This window comes from Pimephales promelas, chromosome 5 (genome assembly GCF_988280905.1).
Source record: "Pimephales promelas chromosome 5, fPimPro1.hap1.1, whole genome shotgun sequence".
Lineage (NCBI taxonomy): Eukaryota > Metazoa > Chordata > Actinopteri > Cypriniformes > Leuciscidae > Pimephales > Pimephales promelas.
Window position 1 is genome coordinate 2,774,223 of NC_142773.1, and position 17,874 is coordinate 2,792,096.

The 17,874-nt window shown below is 40.6% G+C and overlaps 1 protein-coding gene across 2 annotated transcripts in view; it reads right to left on the bottom strand.

Annotated features, from left to right (window-relative positions):
• The window catches only part of rock1 (Rho-associated, coiled-coil containing protein kinase 1), a 90,948-nt gene that overhangs the window by 25,709 nt on the left and 47,365 nt on the right, over positions 1-17,874 (bottom strand). For both annotated transcript variants that reach the window (XM_039657317.2, XM_039657316.2), the window contains exons 10-20: positions 16,950-17,109; positions 16,793-16,856; positions 16,611-16,699; positions 11,635-11,683; positions 11,319-11,454; positions 9,699-9,778; positions 8,487-8,733; positions 5,467-5,573; positions 2,552-2,702; positions 1,773-1,933; positions 1,499-1,683 (exon numbers count right to left, since the gene is read on the bottom strand). In XM_039657317.2, coding sequence (XP_039513251.2) covers positions 1,499-1,683; positions 1,773-1,933; positions 2,552-2,702; positions 5,467-5,573; positions 8,487-8,733; positions 9,699-9,778; positions 11,319-11,454; positions 11,635-11,683; positions 16,611-16,699; positions 16,793-16,856; positions 16,950-17,109 — 1,429 coding nt within the window. The remainder of the gene's footprint in view (positions 1-1,498; positions 1,684-1,772; positions 1,934-2,551; positions 2,703-5,466; positions 5,574-8,486; positions 8,734-9,698; positions 9,779-11,318; positions 11,455-11,634; positions 11,684-16,610; positions 16,700-16,792; positions 16,857-16,949; positions 17,110-17,874) is intronic.

A 17,874-nucleotide genomic window follows, 5' to 3' on the forward strand; every position in this document is an offset into this window, starting at 1 on the left:
CTTGGGATATTTAAACATTTTCTTCATTGACTTTCTGGGCCGTCAAGAGGCAGTCCCTTAGGAGCCAATGTGGTAGTTATACAGCTCTTAAATTTAATCAAAAATATCTTCATTTGTGTTCCGAAGACGAACGAAGGTCTTACGGGGTTGGTACAGCATGGGGGTGAGTAATTAATGACTTAATTTTCATTTTTGGGTGAACTAACCCTTTAAAGGAGCTGTATGCAAGATTGTGGCCAAAACTGGTACTGCAATCCCTTTCAAATTAGGGTGTATCCCCGCCTTCCCCCATGACTCGAGGTTGCCAGATATGCTGCAGGTTCCAGCAGGAATGTAGGCTGCTACAAGAAGCTTCCAATGGCAAGTGACGAGTAGAGCCAGACCGATATATCGGCAGGCCGATATTAGGCATTTTCTAAAATATCGGTATCGGCAGTTATAATGGCCGATAAATGAATATTTCAAAAATAAAATAAAAACAGGCAAATCATGCTTCAACCATGTCATGAGTATTGGAGTTGTATAGTTTGTCCACCAGAGGGCACTCTACACCGTCCCTGTTGGCAACACTCATGTATAACGCGCCACACATCCTACAACCTGCTTATCCAGCCAGAGAGAACCAGTCATGAATTATCATATTATTTTAGTTAAAGCTCTTAATTAACTACAAATAACTAATGTTAGGGAAATCTGATAATATTTTGTTACTCGTTTCGGAAAAAAAAAAATAATAATAATAATATCGGCCGATATATCGGAATATCGGATTTTAAAACCAACAAATATTTGTATCGGTATCGGCCTTCAAAATCCTTTATCGGTCGGGCTCTAGTGATGAGTACTACACCGTGAGTTTTTTTCTGTTAATTATTTATTTCGGACTTTGTAACAAAGTATTTCGGATTCATATCGAGTTTTTGGGGGTTTCGCAACGTTAGAATTTTTTTATTCTACAAGTTTGTAGGTAAATAGAGAGGAGCTGGCAACCCGAATGCCGCAACACTACTGACTCCGTGATTGGTAGATCGGTGGAGGGTGACGCATCATGACGAACAAAACACAACTTGAGAACATCAACATCAGACAATGGCTGCGACTTCACTTTTTAAAGGACAATATCCTGGCTGGACTACTGTTGTCAGTGATATAAGTATTTGAAATGAACATGATTTCTTAATGTCTAGTGACATTTCAGGGAAAATTTATGATTAATTGAAATAAATTTCTTGCATACAGCTCCCTTAATATATCAGCCCAATTTTTTTATCAGGTCGATAACGATAAAACCATAAATGAACATCATAAGTGCATCCCAACTTTATACAGTGAACAGAATATTTTAGGCTTTTATGGATATCATTTGGACCCTGTTTAGAAACTAGATCATTTTACTATTGCTGGCTAATAGTTCCAAAGTTGTCTTTTATTCAAAAAGGGAGATTTGTATATATATATTCCTGACCCTTTGAGGCCCGGAAAGAGCAAAAGAGCATACTTGGTGAGTTGTGCCAACTGGAACTCGACGGAGCGCTTGTTCTCGAGGGCCGCGTTGATCTCCTGTTTGAGCTGCTTCTCTGATCCTTTCAGGCGTTCAGCCTCCATCGTCCAGCTTTTCAGCTCGTTTTGGCACAGCGAACGCTTGGCGGACTCGTGCTCCAACTGCACCCGCAGCTCCTTGACCTGGTGGGGTGGAGAGAAGACGAAAGATGCCCAACTCGTAACACCTTTAACGGTGTGTAATCTTCTCGATCCGAGCTGTCGACACTCACCTCGTCCTCCAGCCTCTCCTTCTGCTTCATCAGCTGCTCCATCTTCTGCACGGACTGCTTGAGGTCGAACTCCAGCATGGAGCACTGCTTCTCCACCTCCACCACCCTGCTCTCCGCTCGCATCCGCAGTGTGGTCTCCTCCGACACCTTTTGCTCCACCGCTGACGGAGAAACAGAGTCCGTCGATATTTGGCATTTCAAAATTTCGACAAATATGCAATTCATTGTATCGCTGTTAATTGTACCAGTTGTATTACTTGATGTTTTGCTCATACAATGGGGAACATGGCTTTATATATATTTTTAATATTATCTCATAATTTGGCAGCAGGTTTATTAGGCTGCTGTCACTTTAAGACCCGGCACAGTGATCCATTATACTGTTACACATGCGATTTCTTTCTCAACTGTTTACGTTCAGTAAAAACATAACTTTGTTTATGTGAAAACTCACCAAGACCAACATTTTGAATTTATTTTCTGTTTTGTTTGACTGTTTAAGCACAATAAGCAGCAAAAAGAAGTCAATTTAGTCAATTGAGGTGGCTTTATGTGTGCGCACTTTTATGTGGGTTTGAGCACAAAATCTGCAGAAATGACTTAAATTATGCGCAATCCCACACCGAAATTCCAGCCCTGTAACACTAACAATATTCATCTGGAGCAAATTAATGCAGTAAGTGAGGGGGTGGTGTCCGGACATGCAGCTAAACAAGACGCCGTGCAGTTCTGGACACGCAGTAAGATGGCATTTGTGCGTCTTGCACACACACGCATACCGTGCATAGCAGCTGACTTGGCTTCCTCGATAGACTCATATTTGTCTGTGAGTTGAGCCTTCGTGATGCGGTGTTCGGTCGATTCCTGGTCTAGCCGCTGCTGGAGAGTCTTCAGCTTGTAGTTCAGGTCAATTTCCAGACTGTTCTTCTCCTGAGGACACAGAGAACATAGAAACACCGATTACACAAAACACAGTTACCTCTCAGCCTACACATACAATAAAATGCATGTGGGTGGATTTTTCTTTCAGTTATCCTTGAGTGAGACTATGGCATGAGACTATGTTATCAAAACGGATTATTTTGGTGCAAATCTGAGTGTAACTGTAAACCAGTCTCATTCTACTGTGTGTAAAATGGTTATACATCTGAAACAGACTTTTTAATGGTGAGGCAGTTGCTAACAGTGAGAAATGTTAAATCCTAATGTTGCCTTGGTTTCCATTCTAAGTGCATTGCTGAAAATGACTAGTTCAGTCATGAAACTGAAGGTGAGGGTCCTTTATAGAGTCTGCAAGCAATCACATTGTTTACTACATGGTCCCAGTGTGTCTATTACTGTAGCAGCAGCAGCAGCATGTCTTACATGCTCACAGCAGATTGTCTGTGTATGTTTTGGCAGTGGCAAGTCTCCAAATTTGCTCTGCGGCAGCAGAAATACCATGATATATAGCCAAATCAGCTTAAATGTCAGAAAACTTTGTATTTTCCATCCAGCCCAAACTCTATTACCAAAATAGTACTGACTGACCAACAAATCCTGTCGAGAGAATGGTTAAACACAAAATTAAGTCTGTTTTAGGAGCATAATTTTTTAACATTTACTTTCCTGCACTGTCAGAATAAAAAAAAAAACATAGCTTTAAGCATTAAAGAGCTTGTCACTGGAGCTGTACCCTTATAAAGACAATTTTGTACCTTATCTAGCCTTAAAATTGATAATGTAATGCATGGAAAAGTAAATCAAAATAGTCACGCTGCAAAAAATATCTTAAAGGGATAGTTCACCCAATTAAGCGACGAGAATACTTTTTGTGCGGAAAAACAACAACAAATGACTACTTTATTTGACTATTCCTTTTCTTCCTTGTAGGCCTGAGATGAGACTTCAAGAGATTTCCACGACGCATGCGCGAGAACTGCGATCTAACTCCTTCTAGTTCAGTTCTCGCGCATGCATCGTGGAAATCTCTTGAACTCTCGTCTCAGGCCTACAAGGAAGAAAAGGAATAGTCGAATAAAGTCGTTATTTTTGTTGTTTTTTTCGCACAAAAAGTATTCTCGTCACTTGATAAACTTATAGTTGAACTTGAGCGACTGTAGTCACATGGAATATTGAAACATTTTCTTCAATGACTTTCTGGGCCGTCAAGTTTTGATCCCTTAAGGCCCTTTCACACTGAACGCGATTTTGACGCGCGAATAATTCGCGCGATGGTTTTATTTTTTGATCAGCTGTTTGTGTAATGAGTGCTTCCACACCGAACGCGAATCTGCTGCAGCGAAAAAACGACTTTTATTTTTTTCGCTTCGATGTCGATTTTTGAGGCGAAAGAAAAGGCTTCAGCCAATCATATACAGGGAAACAAAGGTGACGTGACCGCAGCAATGACGGACGGACCTTCTGATTGCTTGTGTGTCGAGTCTGTGAATGAATATCTGAAACAAGGACTGGTGGGACGTTGTGCTCGTTCGTTCGTATCGAGCCCAACCGGGTGTTTACAAGGCTTTTCAGTCCATTTGAGCCTTCAATCCGTTTACTAAAAGTGTTTATTTGATTGCATGTAAACGTACCCCCTGATGAATGGGACAGCTCACCTTCTGCCATATGTTTCTAGCTCCGGTAGTGGGTGCCCCAAACCTTCTTTTCTGCCTTTAAATAAAATAAAAAGCTTGTCTTCACTGGATGATAATGATGGTGATAAAGAAGCTATGTTCCACGTCCCGCAAGTCATAGCACCGTACCGCATATTTTTGTCTGCATCCTTTTATTTAATCGTCCTTTAAATAACAATTCTACAATTTAAAAAAATGTAATAAGAAAACATAGAAAATGCACAGCACAGACGTTAATGGAGCCATCACAAACAAACAAACTCTTCGTGGAGAGAGTGTTTGCTCTGATGAATGCTGCGTGGACAAGGAACCAGGCAACTGTGGACCTAAAGTGAACTGGTGAAAGTGAGTTCCACCTGCCAGTAGTTACTGCGAGTTACTGACATGCACATAATTAAAAAGAAGGTCCAATCGAAGCTGCCAGATCATCAGACAAACAATATAAATTCAAAATGCACTGATCGAATCCGGTAAGAACGCATTCATCTTTTATCTTTCCTAATGGACTTATGTGCTTATTTGAAAATGTGCTATTTAGAGATTGGGATTTTTTTTTTATAAAGCCTATTAAAGCATCATGTTAACATCACTGCAAAAAGACATCTAATATAAAATCTATATTTATTCACCTAGTAGGCTATAATAATAAGTATAGAGTAGCCTACGTTTTCTGATGAAATCTAGGTCTGCTTTCATCGGCGCGAATGTTTTGGAATGTTGAAGTTCTGAACGTCGCAAATTCGCGTCGCGGCTGATGTGAATGGTTTTGACGCGAAATATTCTCACGCGAACTATTCGCTTTTTCGTTTCGCTTTTCCGTTACGCATCCGGTGTGAAAGGGCCTTTAGGCAGCCTATGTAGCAGTGATTCATCTCTCAAATTTAATCGAAAATATCTTGTTCCAAAGACGAACGAAGGTCTTACGGGGTTGGTACAGCATGAGGGTGACTTAAGACTTAATTTTCATTTTTGGGTGAACTAACCCTTTAATAGCCCGCAATTATCATGTAAAATATATTCAAAAATTGTATTTTAGAATACGTTTTTATTCTTTTGAAAATAATATAAAAACGGCAAACCTTCTCAAGAACGTTACATCTGTCTTGGACTTGTTTCCTCTCCAGCTCCACTTTGGACAAACTCTGCTTCACGTTCTTGTTGTCCTCCTGTAGACCAGTGATACGAGCTTCAAGAGACAAAGAACAGACTTAGATCCCACTGGATTATCACAGTAGTTGCAGAGGAAATGTTTTGACATTATAAAAGAATATTATCAACACTATTTGCACACCATAGAAAATGTTTTTATTAATTAAGAATTCAGACCTTCACTTTTTCACATTGTTTTGTTGCAGCCTTTTGCTAAAATCTTCAAATAATTTTTCCCACGTCAAACTAAACCCCATAATTCCAAAAAAAACAAACAAACAGATGTGATAACTTTGTAAATTTATTAAAACGAAAAAAAAAAACAAAAAAAAAAACTGAAATATCACACCGATACTAGGGGTTTCACAACTACTGATTTTTGCTAGTCGACTAGTTTTGCATAACAGTCGACGACTAGTCGACTAGTCGTTAAATGGTTTATTCTAGGGGTGCGATATCACGAATAGTAAATGTCTCCACGTTACAGTGCATTCTATCAGTTCTGGCGCCTCTGTCTCAACTGTACAACGCGACGTAGCCTACACATCACACAGTAAGGAATAGGTACGGGACACTAGGGGTGTGCGATATGACGATTTTTAATCGTGGACGATTAAAATGTCTCCACGATCTGCTTTTGAAGAAATATCGTAGTATCGTGTTACAGTGCATTCTATCAGTTCAGTTCTGGCGCCTCCGTCTTTCAACTGTACAACACGACGTAGCCTACACATGATCACACGTTAATGAATAGGTACGGGACACAGCAATTCACAAAAGTTCATTATTTGCATAAGCCTTGCCGGTTAAACATTTAATTCACACGCTGATGCGCTGTTCTAACGTGCGCTTTCCTGACCGCATAACCCCCGACGCTCACATCCACTAGAAGCCTGTCAAACAGCGCCTGAATACTGGACTAAGTTATCTCTCGAGTCTTATTAAGCTAATACTGTTAAATACACACAATGTTTACATAAACAGGCTATGTCTAAAGTGAAAGCAAACATTTGAGAGAATATCTGGTGTAATATGCGTCTATTAAACGCGTCGCGTGCTGGTCTAAAACCAACAGGAATAAATAGTAGCCTACTGCCGCTCGTCCTTAAAGGGATAGTTCACAAAAAAAAAAAAAAAAAAAAATCCGTCATTATTTACTCACTCTAATGTTGTTCCAAACCTGTATTAATTTCTTTCTTGTGCTGAACACAAAAGACAATTTTTTTTAATGTGGGTAACCAAACAGTTGCTGGTCCCCATTAACTTCCAGGAGAGAACCTATAAAAAAAAAACTATAAGGAGACCAGCAACTGTTCGGTTACCCACATTATTCAAAATAACTTTTATTTTCAACAGAAGAAAGAAACTTATTCGGGTTTAAAACATCTTGAGAGAGTAAATTAAGACAATTTTCATTTTTGAGGGAACTATCCCTTTAGTGTTAATAAAACAAAAAAACACAAGGAGAAAATCACTCACTGACTGAGAACTTTAATATATCTTTAATAAGAATCAATTTATTCAGTGAAGTCTATGTAGTGTTTTAATTTCATATTTGTTCGTTTAATTACTTCAATGCTACTGCTAAATACACCTACTGCATCTGAAAAAATAAAGCACTATTTATTTAATATGAATATTAATTTGTGTAATGTTTATCTTGTCTTATTTTTTTAATAACAAAGAAAATAATGACAAAGATTTTTATCTTCGCCACTGGCCTAAATGTGTGGCTTTCTTTTTTCTTTTGTTACCTAAGCTTTGTTTTTAACATAGGGACATTAGTTTGGCTGTAATGAACAGCCACTTGCTAAATATTAAAACCAACTTGAAAAACAATCGTGATAAAAAATCGTGATCGTGATTTTCCTAAAAAAATCGTGATATGATATTTTTTCCATATCGCCCACCCCTACGGGACACTGCAATTCACAAAATTCATTGTTTGCATAAGCCTTGCCGGTTAAACATTTAATTCACGCGCTGTTCTAACGTGCGCTTTCCTGAGCGCGCGGCATATCCCCGACGCTCACAGGCATTAGAAGCCTGTCAAACAGCGCCTGAATACTGGACTAAGTTATCTTTCAAGTCTTATTATGCTAATACTGTTAAATACACACAATGTTTACATAAACAGAAAGTGAAAGCAAACATTTGAGAGAAAATCTGGTGTAGGCTGATATGCGTCTATATCAAACACGTCGCGTGCTGGTCTAAAGGCGAGAGTAGTACTCGTATTTTCCGCACTATAAAGCGCACTTAAAAGCCTTTAATTTCCTCAATCCGGCCTTTTCTCAAGCCTTATAATCCGGAGCGCATTATATATGGATCAATTGCTCGCGCTCGTGTCCGTCTTCTGCCCGCTTTGTCACACGGCCAGTTCAACCTCGTATAAATCAGGTTATGTGTCTCCCGCTCACGAGCGCTCTCTCTAACACACACACGAACAGACACTGCTGTCAGCAGGCTGCGAATGTAAGTTACGTGCCCGCCCCAGCGCGCTCACGCTTACTAAATAAACGCCTCACCTCCGACGCCGCGCACTCGCTGCATTCCCTTTAGCACATCTAGTGGATGCATAACGCAAACCCAGTCAAACGTTTGAAAAATGTTCTAAAATAGGTCATTGAAGGTGCGCCTTATAGTGCTTATAGTACATAGTACTGACGCTTGTTTTTAAAGGGATAGTTAACAAAAAATATATATCTATATATATGTCATCATTTTGTTTTCGACTAGTCGACTAGTTGATGAAACCCCTAACCGATACAAGTATTTAGATCCTTTGCAATGACGTTGGAAATTTTGCTCAGGTGCACCCCATTTCTCTTTGAGATGTTTGAGAACCTGTGGAAAATTTTGTGGAATGTTCCCCAATGATGCAAGCTAAAAACTATCTAAAATTTAAGTAGAAATGTATGTGTGTATGGAATCGTCTGGGGCGTCTCACCTTGCAGCTCCCTGATCTCCTCCGAGCCCTGGCTGCAGGACCGTCTCTCGGTGTCCAGCGTGGTCTGCAGTTGCAGAAGCTCTTTCTCCAGCTGCTGTTTGACACTCTCTGCAGCGCGACTCTTCTCCTGCAGCTCACGGTTCACTCCCTCCAGCTGGCTCATGGACTTGCTCATCTCCGTGTGGCTCTTCCTCAAGCGCACCACCGTGTCCGACTCAGCCCGCAGGAGGTCGTTGGCTTCCCCCAGCTGTGAGAGATGATGTTTCTCAATTATCATGTGGTGTAATCACTTTTCGAAGAACCACAGAGCCGCACTCGTTGGATGATCTTCTGAGGAAGTCATCCCACAAATGGCTTCCAAATAATTACACAATTTTGATACCACGGCGAAAGCTATTGAAAACCTTTCCCCTTTCCCTTTAACTATTTAAAGGAGTAGTTCACTTTTATTTTTTAAATGGCTGATCGTTCCGCTAGATAAGACGTCTGGTGTCGTTTAAAGCCCTTTGAAGCTTCACTGAAACTCTCATTTGGACCTTGAACCGTTTGGTTCCCATTGAAGTCCATTATATGGAGAAAATCCTGGATTTAATCAATTTCTTAATTTCTTTTCGACTGAAGAAAGAAAGACATGTGGACATCTTGGATGACGTGGGGGTCAGTAAATTATCAGCAAAAGTTTTTTTAAAAGTGAACTAATCCTTTAAATATATGAAAATAAAAATACTTACATTAAATACAATTAGTAAGTCAGTTATTAATGCTAATAATAATAAGTTAATAACACACTGAAGCATTAGCATGTAGCCTTCAAACAGTGCTTTAAAAATAATAATATTTTCAGTAATAGAAGAGTCTCAACTGTCAAAGCTTGAAGCTACGAAATGTCTTCGTTTTCTTTTTCTTGTCAGTGTTGCGGCAACAGGATTATAAGTCTGCATTTACACGACACAGATTTATCTGGACACTTTGAGGGTAATCTTCATTGTCAACCGTGAGCGGGGCTCAATGCTAAATCGTTTTTCTACTGCCCTAGTGAGGCCAGTGGTTCCCATTTTTACTTGCCTTAAAAACATATTCACTGGCGCAACCCCCCAAAAAAGTTATATATATATATATATATATATATATATATATTATCACCACCTTATCTTATCTATGTCTATCAATTAATATATATTTAAATTCGAGAAGTGTTCTTGATAAGCTTACTTGGTTCTGTAGCTGGGCAATCTTGTCATTGTTTTGACTGTGTTTCCTTAATTCTTCCAGTTGCTCCTTCAAAGTAGACACTAGAGAAAAGGAAATTGGCAACACACACATAAAAAAAGGATTTAATACTTGGATGGGGGGATGCTTTATCTTTGAAATGAAATGTGTATTATACAGACCTATATGGCACTTGGTGAATTATATTCATGTTAGGACTATGTCCTGTTTCCATTAGCTAATTTACAGACTGTCATGGTCATAGATCAGACATACAGTATAACAGACTGCTCTTTGCTGGATGTGGTTTTCCACAGAACATTTAATGAACTGCAGTGTCCAACTCAAAAACCTGATTAAAGGGTTAGTTCACCCGAAAATTATGTCATTAATGACTCACCTTCATGTCGTCCCAAACCCGTAAGACCTCCGTTCATCTTCGGAACACAGTTTAAGATATTTTAGATTTAGTCCGAGGGCTTTCTGTCCCTCCATTGAAATTAATATACGCACCAGATAACACGTCAGCAGTGTCACTGAAGCGGATTGACAACAGAACGGAAGACAATACAATGCCGAATTATTTTCAAATTTATCTTCAAAACATTCTAACTAACCCACTGATGTCACATGGACTACTTTGATGATGTCTTTATTTCCTTTCTGGACAAGGACAGTATACCGTACATAGATTATCAACGGACGGACAGAAAGCTCTCAGGCTAAATCTAAAATATATTAAACTGTCTAACGAAGATGAACGGAGGTCTTACGGGCTTGGAACGACATGAGGGTGAGTCATTAATGACATCATTTTCATTTTTGGGTGAACTAACCCTTTAAGGCTGAGCAGTATGAATGAATATGCCATGAAAATGTAAACATTTTTACAAATGATAGAGGTTCTGCCATGGGGGTAAACTCCAGAAAGCAGGGTTGATGTTCCTTCACCTAAACCCGAAGCTCTCGAGTCGATTCACATTTATTTCTATAGCACTTTATACAAATCATGATACAAGACATGATACGGATTTAGATAAGTTGTACTCTATCTTTTAACACACTTTCAGATGCTCATTCATGTTTATTTCGCGCTGTGACTGGTATTATTAACCCGGAAGAGAGATCAGCGCTGCTGCTTCTCCAGAGCGATCTCACGCCAAAACGGCAAAACGCTATTTATGTTTTTGAATTTCTAAAGAAAATGGACGTAATTTGAAAATTGAGACTTTGTTTCATATCAATAGTAACAAAGGAAAAAGATTTGTTGGATGCGCGCAGCTGCGATACAATCGCTCATTCATTCAAATGAAACAGGATGACTAATCGATTCTTGAGATTTAAGAATCGATATCGGTTTGTAAAAATGAGAATCGATTAATATCGAGAAATCGATATTTATTACCCAGCCCTAGTAAAAATGGCCATACATTTTTTTTATATTATAGTTTTTTCTTTTTCTTTCACCATGTCATACTTTATTGAGAATGTTTGATGATGATAAATAAAAATTGTCTTGTGTTGTTATATTAAATTCATTTTTAACATTAGTTATATAAATGTGTTATTGAGTGAAACCTGAAGCCTTATCAAAATTAGAATGAGACCCCGACGACAACTCACCCTCATTCTCCAGATTTCTTCGTTTTTCAGCCTCCTGGTCAGCCTTCCGTTGATGTTCTGTTGCTCGGTGCTGGATCATGATCTTGTCTTTCTCCAGTAAAGACATGCTAGCCTCCACACTCTTCCTTAGGTTACTCTGAAACACGTCAAGACAACAGAATGACTAGAAACCGAGAATTTACATAACATAAAATATAAAAGTTTCACAAGATATAATTAAATTTAACTTTATCTATTGGAGGAGCCTTGCATACAAAATTAATATCCCCCGTATTCATTTAGATACACGCTTTAGAGATGAAATCATTTCACTCACCTCCTCATCTAACTCTTTCATTATCTTGTCTAGCTTTGTATTGGATGTCCTGAGGGGGAAACGAATCACAGAACAGATTTCAGAAGCCTGATTTTTTCATTTAACTTTAGGTTTGGAAATAGGAATGAGGAGATTAAATTGGGGAAAGATGGATTGATTGTTGGGGATAGATGGATCTTCACATGGGTGGCTGAGTTTGATTTGAGATTGAAGATGGTGATTTGGGATAGGCAGATGATGTATTGTGGGTGGACGGATGAAGTGTTTGGTTTGGCTGGATGTTTGATGAATAGATGAGGCGTTTGATTGGTTTGGATCGGGTGTTTGGTTGTAGGTGGATAGATGATGTGTTTGGTTTGTTTGTATCGGGTGTTTAGTTCTAGATGACGTGTTTGATTGGTTTGGATGAGGTATCTGGTTCTGGATGGATAAATGGATAAGGTGTTTTATTTGTTTTGGATAGAATGTTTGGTTCTGGGTGGACAGATGGATGAAATATTTGATTTGTTTGGATAGGGTGTTTGGTTCTGGATGGATGAATGTATTGGGTGTTTGATTGGTTTGGATGAGGTGTCTGGTTCTGGATGGATGACTGGATAAGGTGTTTTATTTGTTTTGGACAGGATGTTTTGTTCTGGGTGGACGGATGGATGAAATGTTTGATTTGTTTGGATAGGGTGTTTAGTTCTGGAATGATGAATGGATAAGGTGTTTTATTTGTTTTGGATAGGGTGTTTGGTTCTGGATGGATGTGAAGTGTTTGGTTCTGGGTGGATAGATGTATGAAATGTTTGGTTTGTTTTGAAATGGTGTTCGGTTTTGGATGGGTGGATGGATGGATGGATGGATGGATGAGGTGTTTGGTTTTGGATAGATGGATGAGGTGTTTAATTAGTTCTGGATGGATGAGGTGTTTGGTTCTGGATGGATGGATGGATGGATGGATGGATGGATGGATGGATGGATGGATGAGGTGTTTAATTTGTTCTGGGTGGATGGATGAGGTGTTTGGTCCTGTATGGATGAGGTGTTTGGTTCTGGATGGATGGATGAGGCGTTTGGTTCTGGATGGATGGATGGATGGATGAGGTGTTTGGTTCTGGATAGATGGATGGATGGATGGATGAGGTGTTTGGTTCTGGATGGATGGATGGATGAGGTGTTTTATTTGTTTTGGATAGGGTGTTTGGTTCTGGATGGATGTGAAGTGTTTGGTTCTGGGTGGATAGATGTATGAAATGTTTGGTTTGTTTTGAAATGGTGTTCGGTTTTGGATGGGTGGATGGATGGATGGATGAGGTGTTTGGTTCTGGATAGATGGATGAGGTGTTTAATTAGTTCTGGATGGATGGATGAGGTGTTTGGTTCTGGATAGATGAATTAGTTCTGGGTGGATGGATGAGGTGTTTGGTTCTGGATGGATGAGGTGTTTGGTTCTGGATGGATGGATGAGGTGTTTAATTAGTTCTGGATGGATGGATGAGGTGTTTGGTTCTGGATGGATGGATGAGGTGTTTAATTAGTTCTGGATGGATGGATGAGGTGTTTGGTTCTGGATGGATGGATGGATGGATGAGGTGTTTGGTTCTAGATGGATGGATGGATGAGGTGTTTGGTTCTAGATGGATGGATGGATGGATGGATGAGGTGTTTGGTTCTGGATGGATGACTGGATAAGGTGTTTTATTTGTTTTGGATAGGGTGTTTGGTTCTGGATGGATGTGAAGTGTTTGGTTCTGGATGGATGGATGGATGGATGTGAAGTGTTTGGTTCTGGATGGATGGATGGATGGATGAGGTGTTTGGTTCTACATGGATGGATGGATGAGGTGTTTGGTTCTAGATGGATGGATGGATGGATGGATGAGGTGTTTGGTTCTGGACGGATGGATGGATGAGGTGTTTGGTTCTAGATGGATGGATGGATGGATGAGGTGTTTGGTTCTGGATAGATGGATGGATGGATGGATGAGGTGTTTGGTTCTGGATGGATGGATGGATGAGGTGTTTTATTTGTTTTGGATAGGGTGTTTGGTTCTGGATGGATGTGAAGTGTTTGGTTCTGGGTGGATAGATGTATGAAATGTTTGGTTTGTTTTGAAATGGTGTTCGGTTTTGGATGGGTGGATGGATGGATGGATGGATGGATGAGGTGTTTGGTTTTGGATAGATGGATGAGGTGTTTAATTAGTTCTGGATGGATGAGGTGTTTGGTTCTGGATGGATGGATGGATGGATGGATGGATGGATGGATGGATGAGGTGTTTAATTTGTTCTGGGTGGATGGATGAGGTGTTTGGTCCTGTATGGATGAGGTGTTTGGTTCTGGATGGATGGATGAGGCGTTTGGTTCTGGATGGATGGATGGATGGATGAGGTGTTTGGTTCTGGATAGATGGATGGATGGATGGATGAGGTGTTTGGTTCTGGATGGATGGATGGATGAGGTGTTTTATTTGTTTTGGATAGGGTGTTTGGTTCTGGATGGATGTGAAGTGTTTGGTTCTGGGTGGATAGATGTATGAAATGTTTGGTTTGTTTTGAAATGGTGTTCGGTTTTGGATGGGTGGATGGATGGATGGATGAGGTGTTTGGTTCTGGATAGATGGATGAGGTGTTTAATTAGTTCTGGATGGATGGATGAGGTGTTTGGTTCTGGATAGATGAATTAGTTCTGGGTGGATGGATGAGGTGTTTGGTTCTGGATGGATGAGGTGTTTGGTTCTGGATGGATGGATGAGGTGTTTAATTAGTTCTGGATGGATGGATGAGGTGTTTGGTTCTGGATGGATGGATGAGGTGTTTAATTAGTTCTGGATGGATGGATGAGGTGTTTGGTTCTGGATGGATGGATGGATGGATGAGGTGTTTGGTTCTAGATGGATGGATGGATGAGGTGTTTGGTTCTAGATGGATGGATGGATGGATGGATGAGGTGTTTGGTTCTGGATGGATGACTGGATAAGGTGTTTTATTTGTTTTGGATAGGGTGTTTGGTTCTGGATGGATGTGAAGTGTTTGGTTCTGGATGGATGGATGGATGGATGTGAAGTGTTTGGTTCTGGATGGATGGATGGATGGATGAGGTGTTTGGTTCTACATGGATGGATGGATGAGGTGTTTGGTTCTAGATGGATGGATGGATGGATGGATGAGGTGTTTGGTTCTGGACGGATGGATGGATGAGGTGTTTGGTTCTAGATGGATGGATGGATGGATGAGGTGTTTGGTTCTGGATAGATGGATGGATGGATGGATGAGGTGTTTGGTTCTGGATGGATGGATGGATGAGGTGTTTTATTTGTTTTGGATAGGGTGTTTGGTTCTGGATGGATGTGAAGTGTTTGGTTCTGGGTGGATAGATGTATGAAATGTTTGGTTTGTTTTGAAATGGTGTTCGGTTTTGGATGGGTGGATGGATGGATGGATGAGGTGTTTGGTTCTGGATAGATGGATGAGGTGTTTAATTAGTTCTGGATGGATGGATGAGGTGTTTGGTTCTGGATAGATGAATTAGTTCTGGGTGGATGGATGAGGTGTTTGGTTCTGGATGGATGAGGTGTTTGGTTCTGGATGGATGGATGAGGTGTTTAATTAGTTCTGGATGGATGGATGAGGTGTTTGGTTCTGGATGGATGGATGAGGTGTTTAATTAGTTCTGGATGGATGGATGAGGTGTTTGGTTCTGGATGGATGGATGGATGGATGAGGTGTTTGGTTCTAGATGGATGGATGGATGAGGTGTTTGGTTCTAGATGGATGGATGGATGGATGGATGAGGTGTTTGGTTCTGGATGGATGACTGGATAAGGTGTTTTATTTGTTTTGGATAGGGTGTTTGGTTCTGGATGGATGTGAAGTGTTTGGTTCTGGATGGATGGATGGATGGATGTGAAGTGTTTGGTTCTGGATGGATGGATGGATGGATGAGGTGTTTGGTTCTACATGGATGGATGGATGAGGTGTTTGGTTCTAGATGGATGGATGGATGGATGGATGAGGTGTTTGGTTCTGGACGGATGGATGGATGAGGTGTTTGGTTCTAGATGGATGGATGGATGGATGAGGTGTTTGGTTCTGGATAGATGGATGGATGGATGGATGAGGTGTTTGGTTCTGGATGGATGGATGGATGAGGTGTTTTATTTGTTTTGGATAGGGTGTTTGGTTCTGGATGGATGTGAAGTGTTTGGTTCTGGGTGGATAGATGTATGAAATGTTTGGTTTGTTTTGAAATGGTGTTCGGTTTTGGATGGGTGGATGGATGGATGGATGAGGTGTTTGGTTCTGGATAGATGGATGAGGTGTTTAATTAGTTCTGGATGGATGGATGAGGTGTTTGGTTCTGGATAGATGAATTAGTTCTGGGTGGATGGATGAGGTGTTTGGTTCTGGATGGATGGATGAGGTGTTTGGTTCTGGATGGATGGATGAGGTGTTTAATTAGTTCTGGATGGATGGATGAGGTGTTTGGTTCTGGATGGATGGATGGATGGATGAGGTGTTTGGTTCTAGATGGATGGATGGATGAGGTGTTTGGTTCTAGATGGATGGATGGATGGATGGATGAGGTGTTTGGTTCTGGATGGATGACTGGATAAGGTGTTTTATTTGTTTTGGATAGGGTGTTTGGTTCTGGATGGATGTGAAGTGTTTGGTTCTGGATGGATGGATGGATGGATGAGGTGTTTGGTTCTACATGGATGGATGGATGAGGTGTTTGGTTCTAGATGGATGGATGGATGGATGGATGAGGTGTTTGGTTCTGGACGGATGGATGGATGAGGTGTTTGGTTCTAGATGGATGGATGGATGGATGAGGTGTTTGGTTCTGGATGGATGGATGGATAAGGTGTTTGGGAGGTTTTGAATGGTTGTGTGGTGTGGGTGAGGTGAGGTGTTAGATTGGTTTAGATGGACAGATGAATGGTTGGATCAGGTTATTTGGGTGTATGTGCAAGCAGACAGATAAACACCTGCACTTCTGCTCCATCTCGTCTCTCAGCTGCATCTCACTGTTAAGTTTTTCTTCTAGCTGATAAATTCTCTTCTGAAGATTCTCCAACTGAGTGATCAGAAAAACACAATCAATCATCCTCAAAGTTTAAGACACATACTCACTATTATAATGCAATAAACTGTTTTTAGAGGTTCTTACGTGACTCTTATCTTCCTTTGTCGAGCTGCGTTTGTCACTCTTTATAGGTGATTCCCGAGGAAACCTGATGATGGGAGTAGATCATTAATCCTTTTTTCTCACTTTTACCAATCTAACACAAACCCCTGGGATCTAAGCACTGACTTCCTGTACTCACTGGTTATTGCTGTAGTAGGTGAACCCCACAAACGGAAGCTGGTTGCCTACAAACGCTTTAGGAATGGGGAATGTCTCCTCCTCCCCTCGATCTTCCTCAATGTCGTCAAAGTTGCTTGTGTCTACGTCACTGCTTAACTCCGGCACCACTGGAGCAGCCGCTACAAGCAACGATGAAGTAGTACATTTTAATGAGAACAAACAAAGAATGCTACAAATGCAGAAGGTAAAGTTTGATGAAAGGAAGATTTTTTTTTAAGCAAAATTACAAAAAAAAACATTGCCGGAAACTGGTGAATACGATTCCAATGGAGTAAATTTGGCCACGACACCGGGGTTACACCCCTACTCTTTTACGAGAAGTGCCATGAGATTTTTTTTTGTGACCACAGAGAGTCAGGACCTTGTTTGTCTCATCCGGAGCACGGTGCTTGGTACAGTATAATGTCCTGGGGCGTTAGGACCAACACAGACCCCAGGGTGACCACCCCCTACTGGCCTCACTAACACCTCAACCAGCTGCAACTGAGTTTCCCCAGGAGTCTCCCATCCAGATACTGACCCGGCTCAACCCTGCTCAGCTTCAGTGGGCGACCAGTCTTGGGCTACAGGGGGATATGGCTGTGGTATTTGTGACTGTTCTGTTTATAACACTTCCCGCTGCAAGTTGGTGGTACTATGGCTGTGACTCGCTCACAATAGGCACATCCATGAGACAAACCATCATTACCAGACCTACAGCTCAAGTTTGACGTAAATCACTCAATCCATGCCGAATATTTCATACACTCCAACAGGATTTCTTTTGTAATTTTGCCTGGCTCAGTTACACAATTGTGGGTGGAGTTTGTGTAAATAGCCTCTGCCAACAAGGCTATTTACACTTGGTGTGAATAGATATCTTAGTATATATTAAGATTGCAATG